The 14,960-nt window shown below is 42.0% G+C and overlaps 1 protein-coding gene across 1 annotated transcript in view; it reads left to right on the top strand.

Moving 5' to 3' along the window:
* VPS13B (vacuolar protein sorting 13 homolog B) overlaps positions 1-14,960 on the top strand; it is a 2,198,633-nt gene that overhangs the window by 1,205,510 nt on the left and 978,163 nt on the right. Inside the window, 1 exon segment of the mRNA XM_029587199.1 lies at positions 6,725-6,842. Within this exon segment, the coding sequence (XP_029443059.1) occupies positions 6,725-6,842 (118 nt within the window).

Here is a 14,960-nt window from a genome sequence, read left to right on the forward strand (position 1 = left end):
TTGGAATGTCTTTGAGTTATAGATCCCAACTCTCCCTGCAGAGGGCCCATGTTTGGGTTTAGGTTGTCTCCTCCTCTGTTACCAACTGTGGTTGTTGTGCCTGTTGGCACTTGGTTGGTGCTTGTTGGTCCTCTTTTGCGTTGGGGAGCAGCTTGTAGCTAGGAAGTCACCCATGTGTGAGGACTACCATCCTGCTTGTCCTAGGAGAAAGCACAGTTGTTTTCCTGTAACAGGTGTTCTGCTAGGACAGCAGGACGTTAGTTCTCACGAAACCTGCCCACCACCCAACAGAATTGGGTTTCTCCTATTTTTTTTGTTTAATTTTAATTTTAATTTTATGTTATGAGACTGAAGAGAGAGCCCGCGTGGAATAGTGCATGCTGGGCATGCTCAGTATGCACAAAGTTCCAGAAACTTTGACATAACTTTTCCTTGCCGGGCTCCATCCGATGTTCTCATCCATGCGTGAGGACTAATATCCTGCTGTGCTAGGGAGACACCTAGTACAGGTAAACAACTTTGCTTTCCATTTTATTCCCCACTCCTTTACCGATCAATCTTAAATTTCTGTTAGATTTTATGACCACCACCGTTCACTGAGCCAAGAATTTCATAGAATTGTCCACAAAGATTTCAAGGTCCTTTTCCTGACTAGTGATTCCCAGAACAGAAACCAGCATCATGTAGTTGGGATTATTTTTCCCTATGTATATCTCTCTTCACTTTTCTACATTGAATTTCAGTTACCTGGTCTCCTTATCTCACAAGATCCTTTCCTCATAGTCCACCTCAGTTTTAAATAATTAGAATAAATTTGTGTCATGTGCATATTTAATTACCTCATTCATTGCTCCTATATCAGATCATCTATGAATATGTTAAACAGCACAGTTCCCAGTACCAATCCCTGTGATGCTCCACTAATGATCTTTCTCCATTTGGAAAACAGACCATTTAGTCCTTTGTTTCTAGTCTTTTAAACAGTTATCAATCCACTTCCTCCTGTCCTATGACTTTTTAATTTCCTGAGGATGTTCTCATGGAAGACTTTTCATATTATTTCTGAAAATTCAAATATACTTTTTCAACTAGCTCACCTTTGCCTACATATTTCTTTGCGCCTTAAAAAATGCTAAAAGTTTGGTAAAACCATGTTGATGCTTCCTCATTAATCCATGTCTTATCTATATGGCCATTGATTTTGTTTTTAAGAATGACTTCTATCAATTTGCCTGGCACCAACATCAGGCTCACTGTTCTGTAGTTTCCTGGATCATACTTGGAGTTCTTTTTAAAATTCAGCATCACATTGGCCACCTTCCAGGCTTAAGGAATCATGGCTGTTCTAAATGATAGGTAACAGATTACTATTAGCAGATCAGCAATTTCATAGTTATTTCTTTTAGAGCTCTGGGATGAATGTCATTGAATCCCAGTGATTTGTTATTCTTAATATTTGCTAATATGGTCTTTTCTATCCTTCATTGTCATAAATCTTTGTTTTATTTGCTTAGAATCTCCCCAATTAAAGAATGTTTCAGGTGTGGGTATATTTCTAACATTCTTCCCCATAAAGACTGAGGCAAATACTTCATTCAGTTTATCTGCTATTTCCTTGCCCTCCTTGAACACCCCTTTTTCCCCTCGGTCTTTTAGCAGAAATAACTCCCTCACAGGCTTTTTACTTCAAATGTACTTGAAAAAGTTTTTATTAGTTTTTGCCTCACTGTCAAGCTTTTTTTCAAAGTCTCTCTTGGCCTGTCTAACAACTGTTTTACATGTAAACCTCCTAGTGCTTGCCTACTTTAATCATTTTTTGAATGATGCCCTTTTAGCCCTAACTGCCTCCTTTTCCTCACCATTAAACTATGCTGTTAGTCATTTGGTCTTCCTTTCACCTTTTTTTAATGATTGGAATACATTGTAGCTGGGTTTTCAAAATTGCATTTTTAAACAATATTCACACCTTAGACAAAACTTCGATCATATTCTTACTGTAGTAGTTTTATTTAATGCATTCCCTCCAGTGATTGTCAAATTTGATTACATTATAATCACTATTGCTTAGTGGTACCTCTACAGCAACCTCGCAAACCAGGTTGTTCATTCATTCCACTGAGGATGAGATCTAAAGTAGCTGCCCCCCTTGTTGGTTCTAGGGCCAGTTGCTTGATGAAGAAACGTAACCTCTCTAGCATGTCCTGACGAAACATTAAACCAGTCAATACTGGAGTAATTGAAATCTCCCATTATTTTATTGCCAAATTTATTTGCATTTTTAATTTCAGATAGCATTTCACAGTTTGTTTCTTCTTTTTGGCCAGGTGGCCAGTAGTATCCACCCACTACTGTACTCTCATCAGACATGGAATTTCTCTCCATAAGGATTCCACACTGCATTTTCATTCCTATAGAATTTGTATCTTGCTTGACTCTGTGCCATCTTTTACATATAGTGCCATTCCTCTACCTATTTGATCTCCCCTATCATGTTGAGATAATATATATTCTGGTACCAGTGACCCATTGGTTATCCTCCTCTTACCTCATCTCTGAAATACTTTAATGTGTGTATGCTTGTATAATGCCATATATTCTAACAACACTATGAAACCCAAAGTGTAAGAATCATACAAACAAACACTAATAATGATCTCACTTTGAAAATATAGATGTATGACCAAAGGCTTATTTATATCAAAGAATGTGAATGACCATTATATAGCATAGGTATAAGCATACTAAGGGATTCTTTATTTCCTCAGCTTTATGCTGGAAGTTTTAATCATCTGTCATTCATGATTTGGACATAGGTATGCCGATACCATTTTCCTATTTTTCAAGATTTTTTGAACAGCAAATTAAACATCATGAGATTTTTTTGACTAGTTTTGTGTAAATAAAATAAACTTTTCTGCATGCTAATTTTTGCATCAAGATAAGGAACATATCTAGAACATAAATTTTCAAAAGAAAAAAATTAATGTGTGTATGATGACATGTCCCAGATGTTACAAAATAACCATCTTTCCAATAAGTTACAAAATAACCTTCTTAATCAACCCAACTCACCCAGTCAACCCAATTCTAACTCACCAATTTTACCTCATTCACAAACAGACATTTTAAAGTATGATTTTTTTTTATTTTTCCTTTATTTTTCTTTGTATTCACAACTTGCTTCTTAGTAAAGGATACAGGCAGTTTAGAAGAGTGTGCATCTGGGTGTTTTTTTGTCTAAGTCTGTCTGGGCTACTTCAACCATAAACACAAACTTTCTACTGGGATATTCTAACTTCTCCATGTTGCAGATATATTTGGAAGATACATTCCTCTAAACCATATGCCTCTGGACGACTGTTGGCTTTCCCCCACGGTCTTCTTTAAAAGCTGCTTTATGTAATTTTATATATTAGCACCAGGAGCCTGGTTTCATTCTAGATAAGCTGGATCCCATCCCATCAGAATAGGTTCCTCTGTCCACAGAATGTTCCCCAGTTCCTAACAAACCTAAAACCCTCTTATCTGCACCATCGTCTCCTCTATGCATTGATATTTTGGAGCTCAGAGCGCCTCTAGGATCCTGTGCATGCAATGGGGAGCATTTCTGAGAATGCAACCCTAAAGGTGCTGGATTGCTTTTCCTAAGAGCCTAAATTTATCCTATGCAGGTACATTATCAAACAAATCTCATTCCCTCTAGCTACTAAACTATCTACATTTCTAATAATCATATCACCCACTACAACGGCAGTCCTAACCCTTCCCTCCTGGAAACAAGGGCCTGGAGAGACATCCTTGGTGTGAGAGGATAAAAACATCCCCTGGAGATCCTAGCTATAGAATCACTTCCTGCCACACTGAGGAGATGATCTCCTGCCAAGTAAACTTGCTCCTCCAAAGTAGCACAAAGACTACTAGACTAGAGTTGAGACTGCTCTACTACATTCCTGAAGGTCTACTCTTTATAGCTGTCTGTCTACCTCAGCTCTTCCAGGTCTATCATGCTGTTCTCCAGACATCAGACTCATTATCTGAGAGCAAGGAGTTCTTTGCTCCAGTGCACTTCTAGAACCTCTCACCAACAGATACATAATCAGTGTGATAGACTGGATAGCCCCCAACTTGCTTCTGAATATCTGCTAAAAAAAAAAAAAAAAAGTCAAAACATTTTGGTCAGTACATCATGGCCTAGTGTACTGTACTGTGTACACTGAGCTTGATGCACCATTGTGTGCTGAATTTCATGCACTATTTCTAATTTAGCGTACTCTATTTTACTGTAGGGACTTAATTGCAGTATGCCTGGTATCCCAATAGCGCACGCAGTTTTTCTATAGATCTTTTCACAAAAACTTAAAATATACCTCATGAGGCATTATTTAGTTTTCTGTGAAAATGACTTTGCTAAGTTGTTTTCATATGTAGTTTTATTGTTCTCCCATAGTTAATTTACTGATCTGCATAATTTTACATATAGTAAGTTTACTAGGAATTTAAATATAGGGCCAGATTTTAAGACATATGCACAACCCAGCACGCACAAATATATGTCCGATTTTATAAGCGTGCATGTTATAAAATCCAGGGTCGGCGCGCGCAAAGGGGTGCACCGAGCCCTAGGGGAGCCCCAATAGTTTTCCCCGTTCCCTCTGAGGCCGCTCCGAAATCGGATCGTCCTTGGAGGGAACTTTCCTTCTGCCCCCCCCCCCATCTTCCCCTCCCTAACCGCCCCTCAGCCCTACCTAAACCACCCCCAACCTTTATTTTATAAGTTGCCCCTGCCTCTGGGTAGGCGTAGGTTGCGCGCGCCGGACAAGTGGCCATATGGAGACCTCTGGCCACACCCCCGTCCCGCCCATTTTTTCAAGCCCCAGGACGAACACGCGTCCCAGGGTTTTGTGCGCCGCCGGGCCTTTTGAAAATAGGCCCGGCACGCGTAACCCTCCCTACACGCGTAAATCCACCTGGATTTATGCGCGTAGGCTTTGAAAATCAGCCATATAATTTTTTACATGTAAAATTATGCGCAAAAATAGCTATTTGCAAAGCAAATGCAAAATTGTATGTACTAAAAGGAGAAATAGTGTATACAATTGCAAATAATGCACACTCTGTCCTTTAAATTTTGCACTGTTTAGGACATCAGCCTGTTTGAATGTACCCCATCAACATAATGCAGTGGATGCTTCAAAACCAGGGTTAGATTTAGTTCGTACAGACCATGTTTTCTCCAGTTCCTCCCCCAAGTAACAAGATATCACTTCACACCAATGGCCAGGAGCAAGCAGTGATTTTGTCTTGGAAACAAATCCCTGCCCGATATGGGATACTGTGAACCTAGCCGGGAGCATGTGTGTCCCCACCACATAGCGGCCATTACTGCTGCCACTGTGTTTCTTTGCCCCTCCCCTAGTTCCTGCTGCTGCTAATGATGCAGGCACCAACAGGGTTGCTAGCTTCTATAGTCCACCCTATAGCTTCTTGGTGCTTGTGCATATAGGCATAGGACAGGAGACATAGCCAATGAGAGGAAGCCCTGCTGTGGATTGTGAATGTAAGAGTATTCCTTGAGGAGCAGGTTAAATTGAGAAACAGAAAAACATTAAACTATGAGTGTTGTCAGTAAAGTTGCTGAGTTAGTAACTGTATCTTTAATATCAGGTTAGGGCTAAAGTAGTTGCTTGTTAGTCCACTTAAATGCACAGAAATAAAGGTTGACAAATGAAAACAAACAAACAAACAAAAAAAAATATATATATATCAGATTGTATCTTTTTATTGGACTTAATACATGTCTTGACTAGAGCTATTCTGTGTAAGGTAGATGTAGGAAAGCCTGAGGCTCTGTAAGTGGGTTGCTGGCACAAAAAAAAAAAAAATCTGCTCATCTAAGGAGGAAAACTCATACTGGTGGGGGGTGGACACCCCAATGGAGAGAATGCATCAGCCATTCAAAGGGTCAGGAGAAGCTAGTGGTATCTACCCTTACTTGCCAATGCTCGCCACTAGTCATTACTGCATGTGAACCAGCTATGGAGCAACTTCTACTAACTGAACTGAGCTAGTATTCTCAGGGCTGCAGGAGTACAGCAGAGTGCAACTGAAAACTGCTTGTTTTGAGGGGTACAAAATAGCAAGCGTTGCCTGCCATACCACCATTGTTAAAAAGTTGTGTGTAGAAAATAAAGGTGTTGAAGTCTGCCTGCATGAATGCTTCTTTGTTAAATGCTGTCCCTGAACCCTTAGCCTCAGATGAAGGAAGAGGAAAGAGACTCAAATGTTTAATAATATAACATTGCTGAGGGACTTGCTGGACTTGCTAATAGATTAATTCCCCCGTTTGCTATCTGGGCAGCTGAACCATTAAAGACAAAATGACTACCCAGACAAAAATGCAGGAAGGTTGTCTTGCATGTTTGCTTTTTGCAGGCTTCTCTTGAAAGATCCATATGTATTTGTAATTTTTCATGGAGCTCTCATTCTGTGATATAGCAGAGTCTGGTACTAAGATGATGATTTCCAAGAGCTGTAGAACATGCATCTTTAAAGAATTAAACACATGCATCAGTTCTGCTCTTGTCTATCCCAAGTCTTCCTTACCATAAACTTTCCAGTAAAAGAAACAGCCTTCTCATAAAAGGGATGTAAATCTGTGCTATATACATTTTGATATATAAGCTTCTTTTATACAGTAAGTATAGTAGGTATTTCTTTGTCTCAGCTGCAGTTAGTCAGACAACAAAAGAAGATACCTTGGTACTGAAGATTGGATCTGTGTCTATGGCCCCTCAAGCTGACAATCCTCTTAGCAGAAGTGTCCTGAGAAAAGACATTTATCAGTAAGTGTGTTCTTTATGAAATGAGTGGTCTTTTAAGAAGGTGGGGTTAATTTAGTAATGAAACTCTAGGGTGTTATAGTCTACATAAAATATACTTTAAAATGCTCTGAAACATGCTTGATTTATTTTGTTTAGATGAATACTTGAAAATGTATATGAAAAGATATTGATGAATAATTTCTTCTAATATCAGTAAATATGAAACTGAATTAGTTTAAAAAAAAAAAGCAGCTGAGCTTATTTCTGATTAGCTTGTTTTGCTTCATTGATCTGGATCTTCTGAGGAAAAGGCCTTATTGCAATTACAAATGGCTTGGTGTTTTCAAGTACTGTATTTACTTAGAAATGTATAAGCAGACAAATGGTAGATACTATTTTAAAATCATTTATAAGTTACCCCAGTTTTCAAAGTGGATATAAACAGGATGGAGTCAGTCCAGTGGGTGGCTCCTAAAATGGTCAGTGGTCTTTGTTCTAAAGCATATGGGAATAGACTTAAAGATCTAAATATGTGCATCCTAGAGGGAATGTGAGATAGGGGAGATATGATAGAGACTTTTAATATCTCCAAGGTTTCCATGCACAGGAAGCAAACTTCTTTCAATGGAAAGGAGGCCCTAAAACAAGGGGTCATGGAAAGAGGGTGAAAGGGGGTTGACTCAAGAGTATTCTTAGGAAAAAGTTATTTACAGAGAGTGTGGTGGATGCATGGCACGGCCTCCCAGTGAAGGTAGCAGAGATAAAAATAGTATCTGAATTCCAGAAAAGATGGGATAAATACAGCAGATCTATAAGTACGTGATGAGAATTATAAACCTACATTAATTGTGCAGACTGGATGGGCCTTATGGTCTTTTTCTGCCGTCATGGTTCTGTGGACTTACATGCATAAGTCTGTTTTGAACTATGCTCACACAATTGCACCTGCTATTTGATGTGCTTTCTTTGCTGAGAGAATTTACATGTACAACTTTCTGAATCAAAAAATGTAGGCAAGCTCCCAACCCCACTCAGACTATACCCACTGGAATGCCTCTGACCTATATGTGGAAAAGTATGTGCATAGAGGGGTAGATTTTTAAAAACGGCGCGTTCGCGTACTTTTGTTCGCGCTCCAGGCGCAAACAAAAGTACGCTGGATTTTAGTAGATACGCGCGTAGCCGCTAAAATCCAGGATCGGCGTGCGCAAGGCTGCCGATTTTGGGCAGCCAGCGCGCTCCGAGGCCGCTCCGAAATCGGAGCGGCCTCGGAGGGAACTCTCTTTCGCCCTCCCCTCCCCTTCCCCTCCCTTCCTCTACCTAACCCACCCCCGGCCCTATCTAAACCCCCCCTAACTTTGTCCGGGGATTTACGCCTCCCGGAGGGAGAAGTAAATCCCTGCGCGCCAGCGGGCCGCTGGCGCGCCGAGATGCAACCCGGGGGCGGTTCCGGAGGGCGCGGCCACGCCCCTGGACCGCCCCGGGCCGAAACCACGCCCCCGGGCCCGCACCCGACACGCCGCTTCCCGCCCCCAAAACTCCACGTCGATCGACCCCGCCCCCGACACGCCCCCGACAAAAAACCCCGGGACTTACGCGAGTCCCGGGGCTCTGCGCGCGCCGGCAGGCCTATGGAAAATAGGCGCACCGGCGCGCAAGGCCCTGCTCGCGTAAATCCGCCCGGATTTACGCGAGCAGGGCTTTTAAAATCCGCCCCATTGGGTCTGGTTTTGAAAAGCATATACATGCTTAGAACTGAGTTTTATTCGGGTAGATGCACTTTACCCACGTTAAGTGACTTTTAAACATTGCTACAAAAATTGCCATTGAATTGTTCATAGGATTTACCTGCGTTACACGCACTTTACCTGGATAAATGGCTTTTGAAAATTGCAGGCTACTAAGTCCCTCTGCAATGCATCAGGACTATCAGTCTTCTACAGTACTGTAATTGTTACCAGCAGAGTCAACTTTCAAAGACTGCTGAGTGTATAAGATAACCAGTAATCTTTAATCTAATTTTCAGCTGAATATAACCAGCTAGTTTTTCAGCAGAAAATGTCCTAAGTCTTGCCAGCCAAATTTTGCCCGGCTAGATTTATACCTACTCTTTTTTGCAGGAAGATAGTTATACAAAAGCAATTCAAACAGTGGCTGAGCACTTGGCTGTGTAGAACCAGCAGTCATTTGTCCTAGTTATGCCAGTTTTCTACTGACAGATAATTGCCTGCTTGGTTTTCCATGCCAGCGATTCCTGATTCCTTGGAGAATAGACAAAAGTCAAAGTTCTTCTTGGCCCATTTCTTTTCAGTTTCATAGACAGCTCTGCACAGGACTGTATCAGGCTTTCTTTCATTTTACACACCCTGACTAGGTATGCCAGAATATTGGTGGTATTCATAATGAGGTGCTGGAGTAGAGAGGCATACCTTCTCCTGTCTCTAAGTCAGGCTAACCAGTCTGTAGATTCCCGGATTGCCCCTGGAGCCCTTTTTAAATATTGGGGTTACATTTGCTATCCTCCAGTCTTCAGGTAAAATCATCCATTGTACCTGAAGACTGGAGGATAGCAAATGTAACCCCAATATTTAAAAAGGGCTCCAGGGGCGATCCGGGAAACTACAGACCGGTTAGCCTGACTTCAATGCCAGGAAAAATAGTGGAAAGTGTTCTAAACATCAAAATCACAGAACATATAGAAAGACATGGTTTAATGGAACAAAGTCAGCATGGCTTTCCCCAGGGCAAGTCTTGCCTCACAAATCTGTTTCACTTTTTTGAAGGAGTTAATAAACATGTGGATAAAGATGAACCGGTAGATGAGGTATACTTGGATTTTCAGAAGGCGTTTGACAAAGTTCCTCATGAGAGGCTTCTAGGAAAAGTAAAAAGTCATGGGATAGGTGGCAATGTCCTTTCGTGGATTGCAAACTGGCTAAAAGATAGGAAACAGAGAGTAGGATTAAATGGACAATTTTCTCATTGGAAGGGAGTGGGCAGTGGAGTGCCTCAGGGATCTGTATGGGGACCCTTACTTTTCAATATATTTATAAATGATCTGGAAAGAAATACGACGAGTGAGATAATCAAATTTGCAGATGACACAAAATTGTTCAGAGTAGTTAAATCACAAGCAGATTGTGATAAATTGCAGGAAGACCTTGTGAGGCTGGAAAATTGGGCATCCAAATGGCAGATGAAATTTAATGTGGATAAGTGCAAGGTCATGCATATAGGGAAAAATAACCCATGCTATAATTACACAATGTTAGGTTCCATATTAGGTGCTACAACCCAAGAAAGAGATCTAGGCGTCATAGTGGATAACACATTGAAATCGTCGGTTCAGTGTGCTGCGGCAGTCAAAAAAGCAAACAGAATGTTGGGAATTATTAGAAAGTGAATGGTGAATAAAACGGAAAATGTCATAATGCCTTTGTATCGCTCCATGGTGAGACCGCACCTTGAATACTGTGTACAATTCTGGTTGCCGCATCTCAAAAAAAAAGATATAATTGCGATGGAGAAGGTACAGAGAAGGGCGACCAAAATGATAAGGGGAATGGAACAGCTCCCCTATGAGGAAAGACTAAAGAGGTTAGGACTTTTCAGCTTGGAGAAGAGACGGCAGAGGGGGGATATGATAGAGATGTTTACAATTATGAGAGGTCTAGAACGGGTAGATGTGAATCGGTTATTTACTCTTTCGGATAGTAGAAAGACTAGGGGACACTCCATGAAGTTAGCATGGGGCACATTTAAAACTAATCTGAGAAAGTTATTTTTTACTCAACGCACAATTAAACTGTGGAATTTGTTGCCAGAGGATGTGGTTAGTGCAGTTAGTGTAGCTGTGTTTAAAAAAGGATTGGATAAGTTCTTGGAGGAGAAGTCCATTACCTGCTATTAAGTTCACTTAGAGAATAGCCACTGCCATTAGCAATGGTAACATGGAATAGACTTAGTTTTCGGTACTTGCCAGGTTCTTATGGTCTGGATTGGCTACTGTTGGAAACAGGATGCTGGGCTTGATGGACCCTTGGTCTGACCCAGTATGGCATTTTCTTATGTTCTTATGTAAGGAGGTGGGAATAAGATAGACTGAAAGGAAGATTAGGATTTGGGGAGATCAGGACTGTAGATCACTGTGAGGGGAGGAAGGTCAAGACTCCTAGGGAGGGTTGGTGAGTCCTGGTCTGGCCAGATTTTATTGCAGTATCTAAATTTGGCTGGACAAGCTAGGTAATTAGCACTGATCGTACCCTGGGGACTACCCAGAATTTGAGTGGCTAAATTTTGCACCTTATAAAACTAGACAGCTAAAAGTGGCCGCTCAGCCCAGCCAGTTCTGAAAGGGCTAGATTCCTGTCAAAACTGACCCCTCAAAGAAGAGCTGTTTCCTCTCTAATGGTAATAGTAATCTGTTGTTTTCTTTGGGATCATCTTTGCTGATATTCCAAGGTTAAAAAATTAAAGGTTTGAGTCTAATTGGTACTTTTATTTATTAAGGACATCTTAAAACAATTTTCAGCCTCAAAGAACAGTTTGGCATAGGTGTATTTTTTTTTTCCATTTATCTTACAAGTTACTCATCTTATAAATATAAAGAATATTAGTAAAAAAAAAAAAAGCCCAACATATAAAGACAATCTTGAAAAATTGTATATTATGATAATGATAATCCAGGTGTCTTGCCTCGTCAATATATCAGCTTGTTGGGACAACAAACACAAATCCACCCAATTACTGTCAAATCGGGAAAGAGGCCTGAATAGTGAATATTACTTTCAATAATTAGCAATGGTCCAAAATATGCAAAAAGAGCAAGTCAGTCTGTCATGCGTACCCTAATGATAGAAAATACATACAAAATAATCACGAGATGGTATTCAACACCAACGAGAACAGCCAAACTTAAATTAAGCATTTCAAACCAATTTTGGAGTAATTATGCCATATGTGGTTTTGTCCAGTGTTGCAGGAATTCTAGCAATTAGACACAAGATTAGGCAATCACATTTAATGAACTCCTATTATCTCCAGAAATATTCTTGTTAGGATTACCAGTGCAGAGTTTATATGTTTGTGGCAGCAAGAATATCTGAAAGTGCTAAATAGAGACATTCCATAAGTCTAAACTTGAATGATTGGTTTATCAGATAGATATCCTCTCTAATTGAATGAATCACTGTGGCTAAACATGATCGTGGTCACATATCATGAGATTTGTAATCATTTAATAAGTTTTATAGAAATTAGAAATGTGCTTTCATTTAAAAATTACATTTTCCTTTTTATTTCATTTTGTTTTTAAAATGAAACATAAACAAATTTCATTTTGGTTTTGTTCTAAAATAAACATCGCTCCTGACACAAAAATGTTGTGGAACCCTCCTCTCCTAGCCACCCATCTCTACCAGCCTCTTAAGTCAGTTCTTCGGTTTTCCACAACAGGAGTGATCCTCAGTCACTCCTGCACTGCTGGTGTTGGGAGTGTGACTGATATTCACAATGGTACCAACCTTAGGTCAGCCCATGCCATTGCCTACGCCTATAGGGGCCAATGTAATAAGATGCACTGAAGTTGCCACGGGTTTGTGCGTGCCTGTACGTGTGCTTGTGCATGCATTTTCCTGCGCAAAGCCCTATACGGGGATGTAACAAGGGTTTGCGCTGGGAAAAAAGCTCGTACGAAAGTGCTTACAGACGCACAGATTTTCCTGCGCGAATGGATTCTACAGGCATGCAAAGGAGGCGATTAGCTAATCATAAGCAATGCTGGGAGCCACGCTAATGCTAGTGTAGGTTTTTTTAATGCAGGTTTTTTACCATCACGATCAGGGCATGAATTAAGTGTCGGCCCCGAATCGGGGGGGCTTATGTCAGCATCTGATGGTCCTGAAAAGCACCTAGCTGAGCGCCTATCTTGGCATCCGAGTGGCCAGCTTACCTAGGCGCTTTTCTGGGTGTTGGAACGGCCAGCTTCAAAAGGTGCTTCCCTAGGCCCTTTTCTCGACATCCGAGCGGCCAGATTTGTGACAAGCTGAGCGCCTGGCTCGGCGCCCAAGCAGCCAGATACATGGCCAGAAGAGCACCTAGCTCAGCGCCTGAGTGGCAAGATTAGCTAGGCACCTTTCTGGGTACCCAATTGTATACATTTGCGACAAACTGGGCACCTAGTTCAATGTATGAGCAGAAACATTTGCTATGCGCCTTTCTGGGCACCAGAGCATCCATATTCGCTACCGGCTGAGTGCTTATGTCGGCACCCAAGCATCCAGATTGGTGTCCAACTGAGCACTTATCTCGCTTTTGTGCTAGTGTGAATTAGCATCCATGAAAATATTTGCCATGTTTTTTGCAGCACAGTTATTTGAAATAGGAAAAATAATTTCCAGGGTCATACTTTCACTTAATAGGGAGACCCGTTTGCTTGCTTGCTTTTGTGCGCAGATTATCGGCACGGGTTTTGAGCTCGGATGTGGCTGCTTATTACTCAGGTGTTCTTAAGTACGCGCATTTCTCCGTACATATGTGGATGTTTGCATGCAAATCATTTGCATAATTTATTTTTTTACATCCCACGGAAGCAGCATCTTCAGCCTCGTGCAGTGATCAAAACCCATGCTTATAACTAGCGCCTGTTTTGCCGCGGGTCTTATTTCATCGGCCCCATAGGGAGCAAGGAGTAGCAAGTCCCCCCACCCCACCCCAAAAATATTCCTTGCCATGCTGGTTGAAATTCAACCACAGTCCCTCCTCTGCGGTCTGCAAATGAAGTGCAGTCTTTGGCCAGGACTTTTTATTTGTTCCTCTTATGTATCCAGTGCTTTTCTCTTCTGAACTGATCACACAATCACCGGTTCAAACCATGCATACTTTCTGCATCTACTAAGCACCGCGTGAGAGAGGCACCAGCAACAGGAGGAGCAAGTAAGAAAACCCAGCTGCTTTTCCTCTGCAGGCCTGAGGAGGAGGGGAGGTGACAGGTCTAGGCGCTCTGCCTGCACAAGGTCCTGTCTTTCTTTCATCCCTCTCCCTTCCAGGCTGCTTTCCACATGTCTGGCATGAGCAGGGACAGCCCTGTGCAACACAGGCTGAAGGAGATGCTACTGGAAATCATAACCAGGATCCTGGCCCAGCTGCCAAGGTGGTGACTATAGATAAGCAATAAGGCCTGTCTGACTTCAAAATGTGACTGTCAGAAAGGTCCAGATCTGGGGAGGGGGGTGGGAACTACAGAGTTACAATGTGTGCCTCTTCCCCAGCCAAGGGAGGAAGTGGGCTTCAGAGTATGCATTCTGACCGACCAGAGTGAGCGAGATTGGCCACTTGGAATGAGGAGGCAGAGGAGCAACTTAGATGCTATGGTGGGGCTAGCAACTGGGATTTGGGGATGGGGGTATGAAGAGTAGGGACTTGAGGATGGCGAGATTCTGTGATTAGGTGGGGACTTGGATGATGAGTGAGCAGGGAATTTACACTTAAATATTTCTATCTAGAGACACCACTGCCCACCTCTAGTGATTTAATCTCCAGAATTTTTATGGGGACAAGGCTGCAAAATGCTCATTTGTTTAATACCGAAGAACAACAAGGGCCTTTGTTGGCAAGATTTAAACATTAATCTGGGAGGGTTTGCTACTCACCTGCAGTTATTTCTGAGGGTTTTAAGGAATTGTATCAACATCTTTATTCCTCTGACCAGGTAGCCACCGAAGATAAGACAGGCTTTTTAAAATTCTGTTCAGTTGCTATCACTTATGGCCCAATTTTAAAAGGGCCACAGGTGTAAATTTGGGGGGGTTTGCGCATGGCTGGGACTTGCGCACACGCACACATTTTACAGTGGGCTCGGCCGTGTGTGTAGCCCCTGTTAGGCGCCAAAGTGCTGGGCCTGCTGGTAAAGGGGTGACCCAGGGGGGCTTGGTCTGGGGGGGGAAGGGGGGGGAAGTGAGCCAGGACAGCACCGTTAGCCATTGTTCCAGGGAAGCACGTGCTGGCAGCCGGCCTGGGCACGGAAAATATTTCTGCTCTTGGGGTATCAGTAAGTATTAAAAGAAAAAACTAGGGGCTAGGTTGAGTTTGGTTAGGGGTCATGGAGGAGATGGGAAAAGGTAGGAAGGGTAGGGAGAGGGT

Source organism: Rhinatrema bivittatum, chromosome 2, assembly GCF_901001135.1.
Source record: "Rhinatrema bivittatum chromosome 2, aRhiBiv1.1, whole genome shotgun sequence".
NCBI lineage: Eukaryota > Metazoa > Chordata > Amphibia > Gymnophiona > Rhinatrematidae > Rhinatrema > Rhinatrema bivittatum.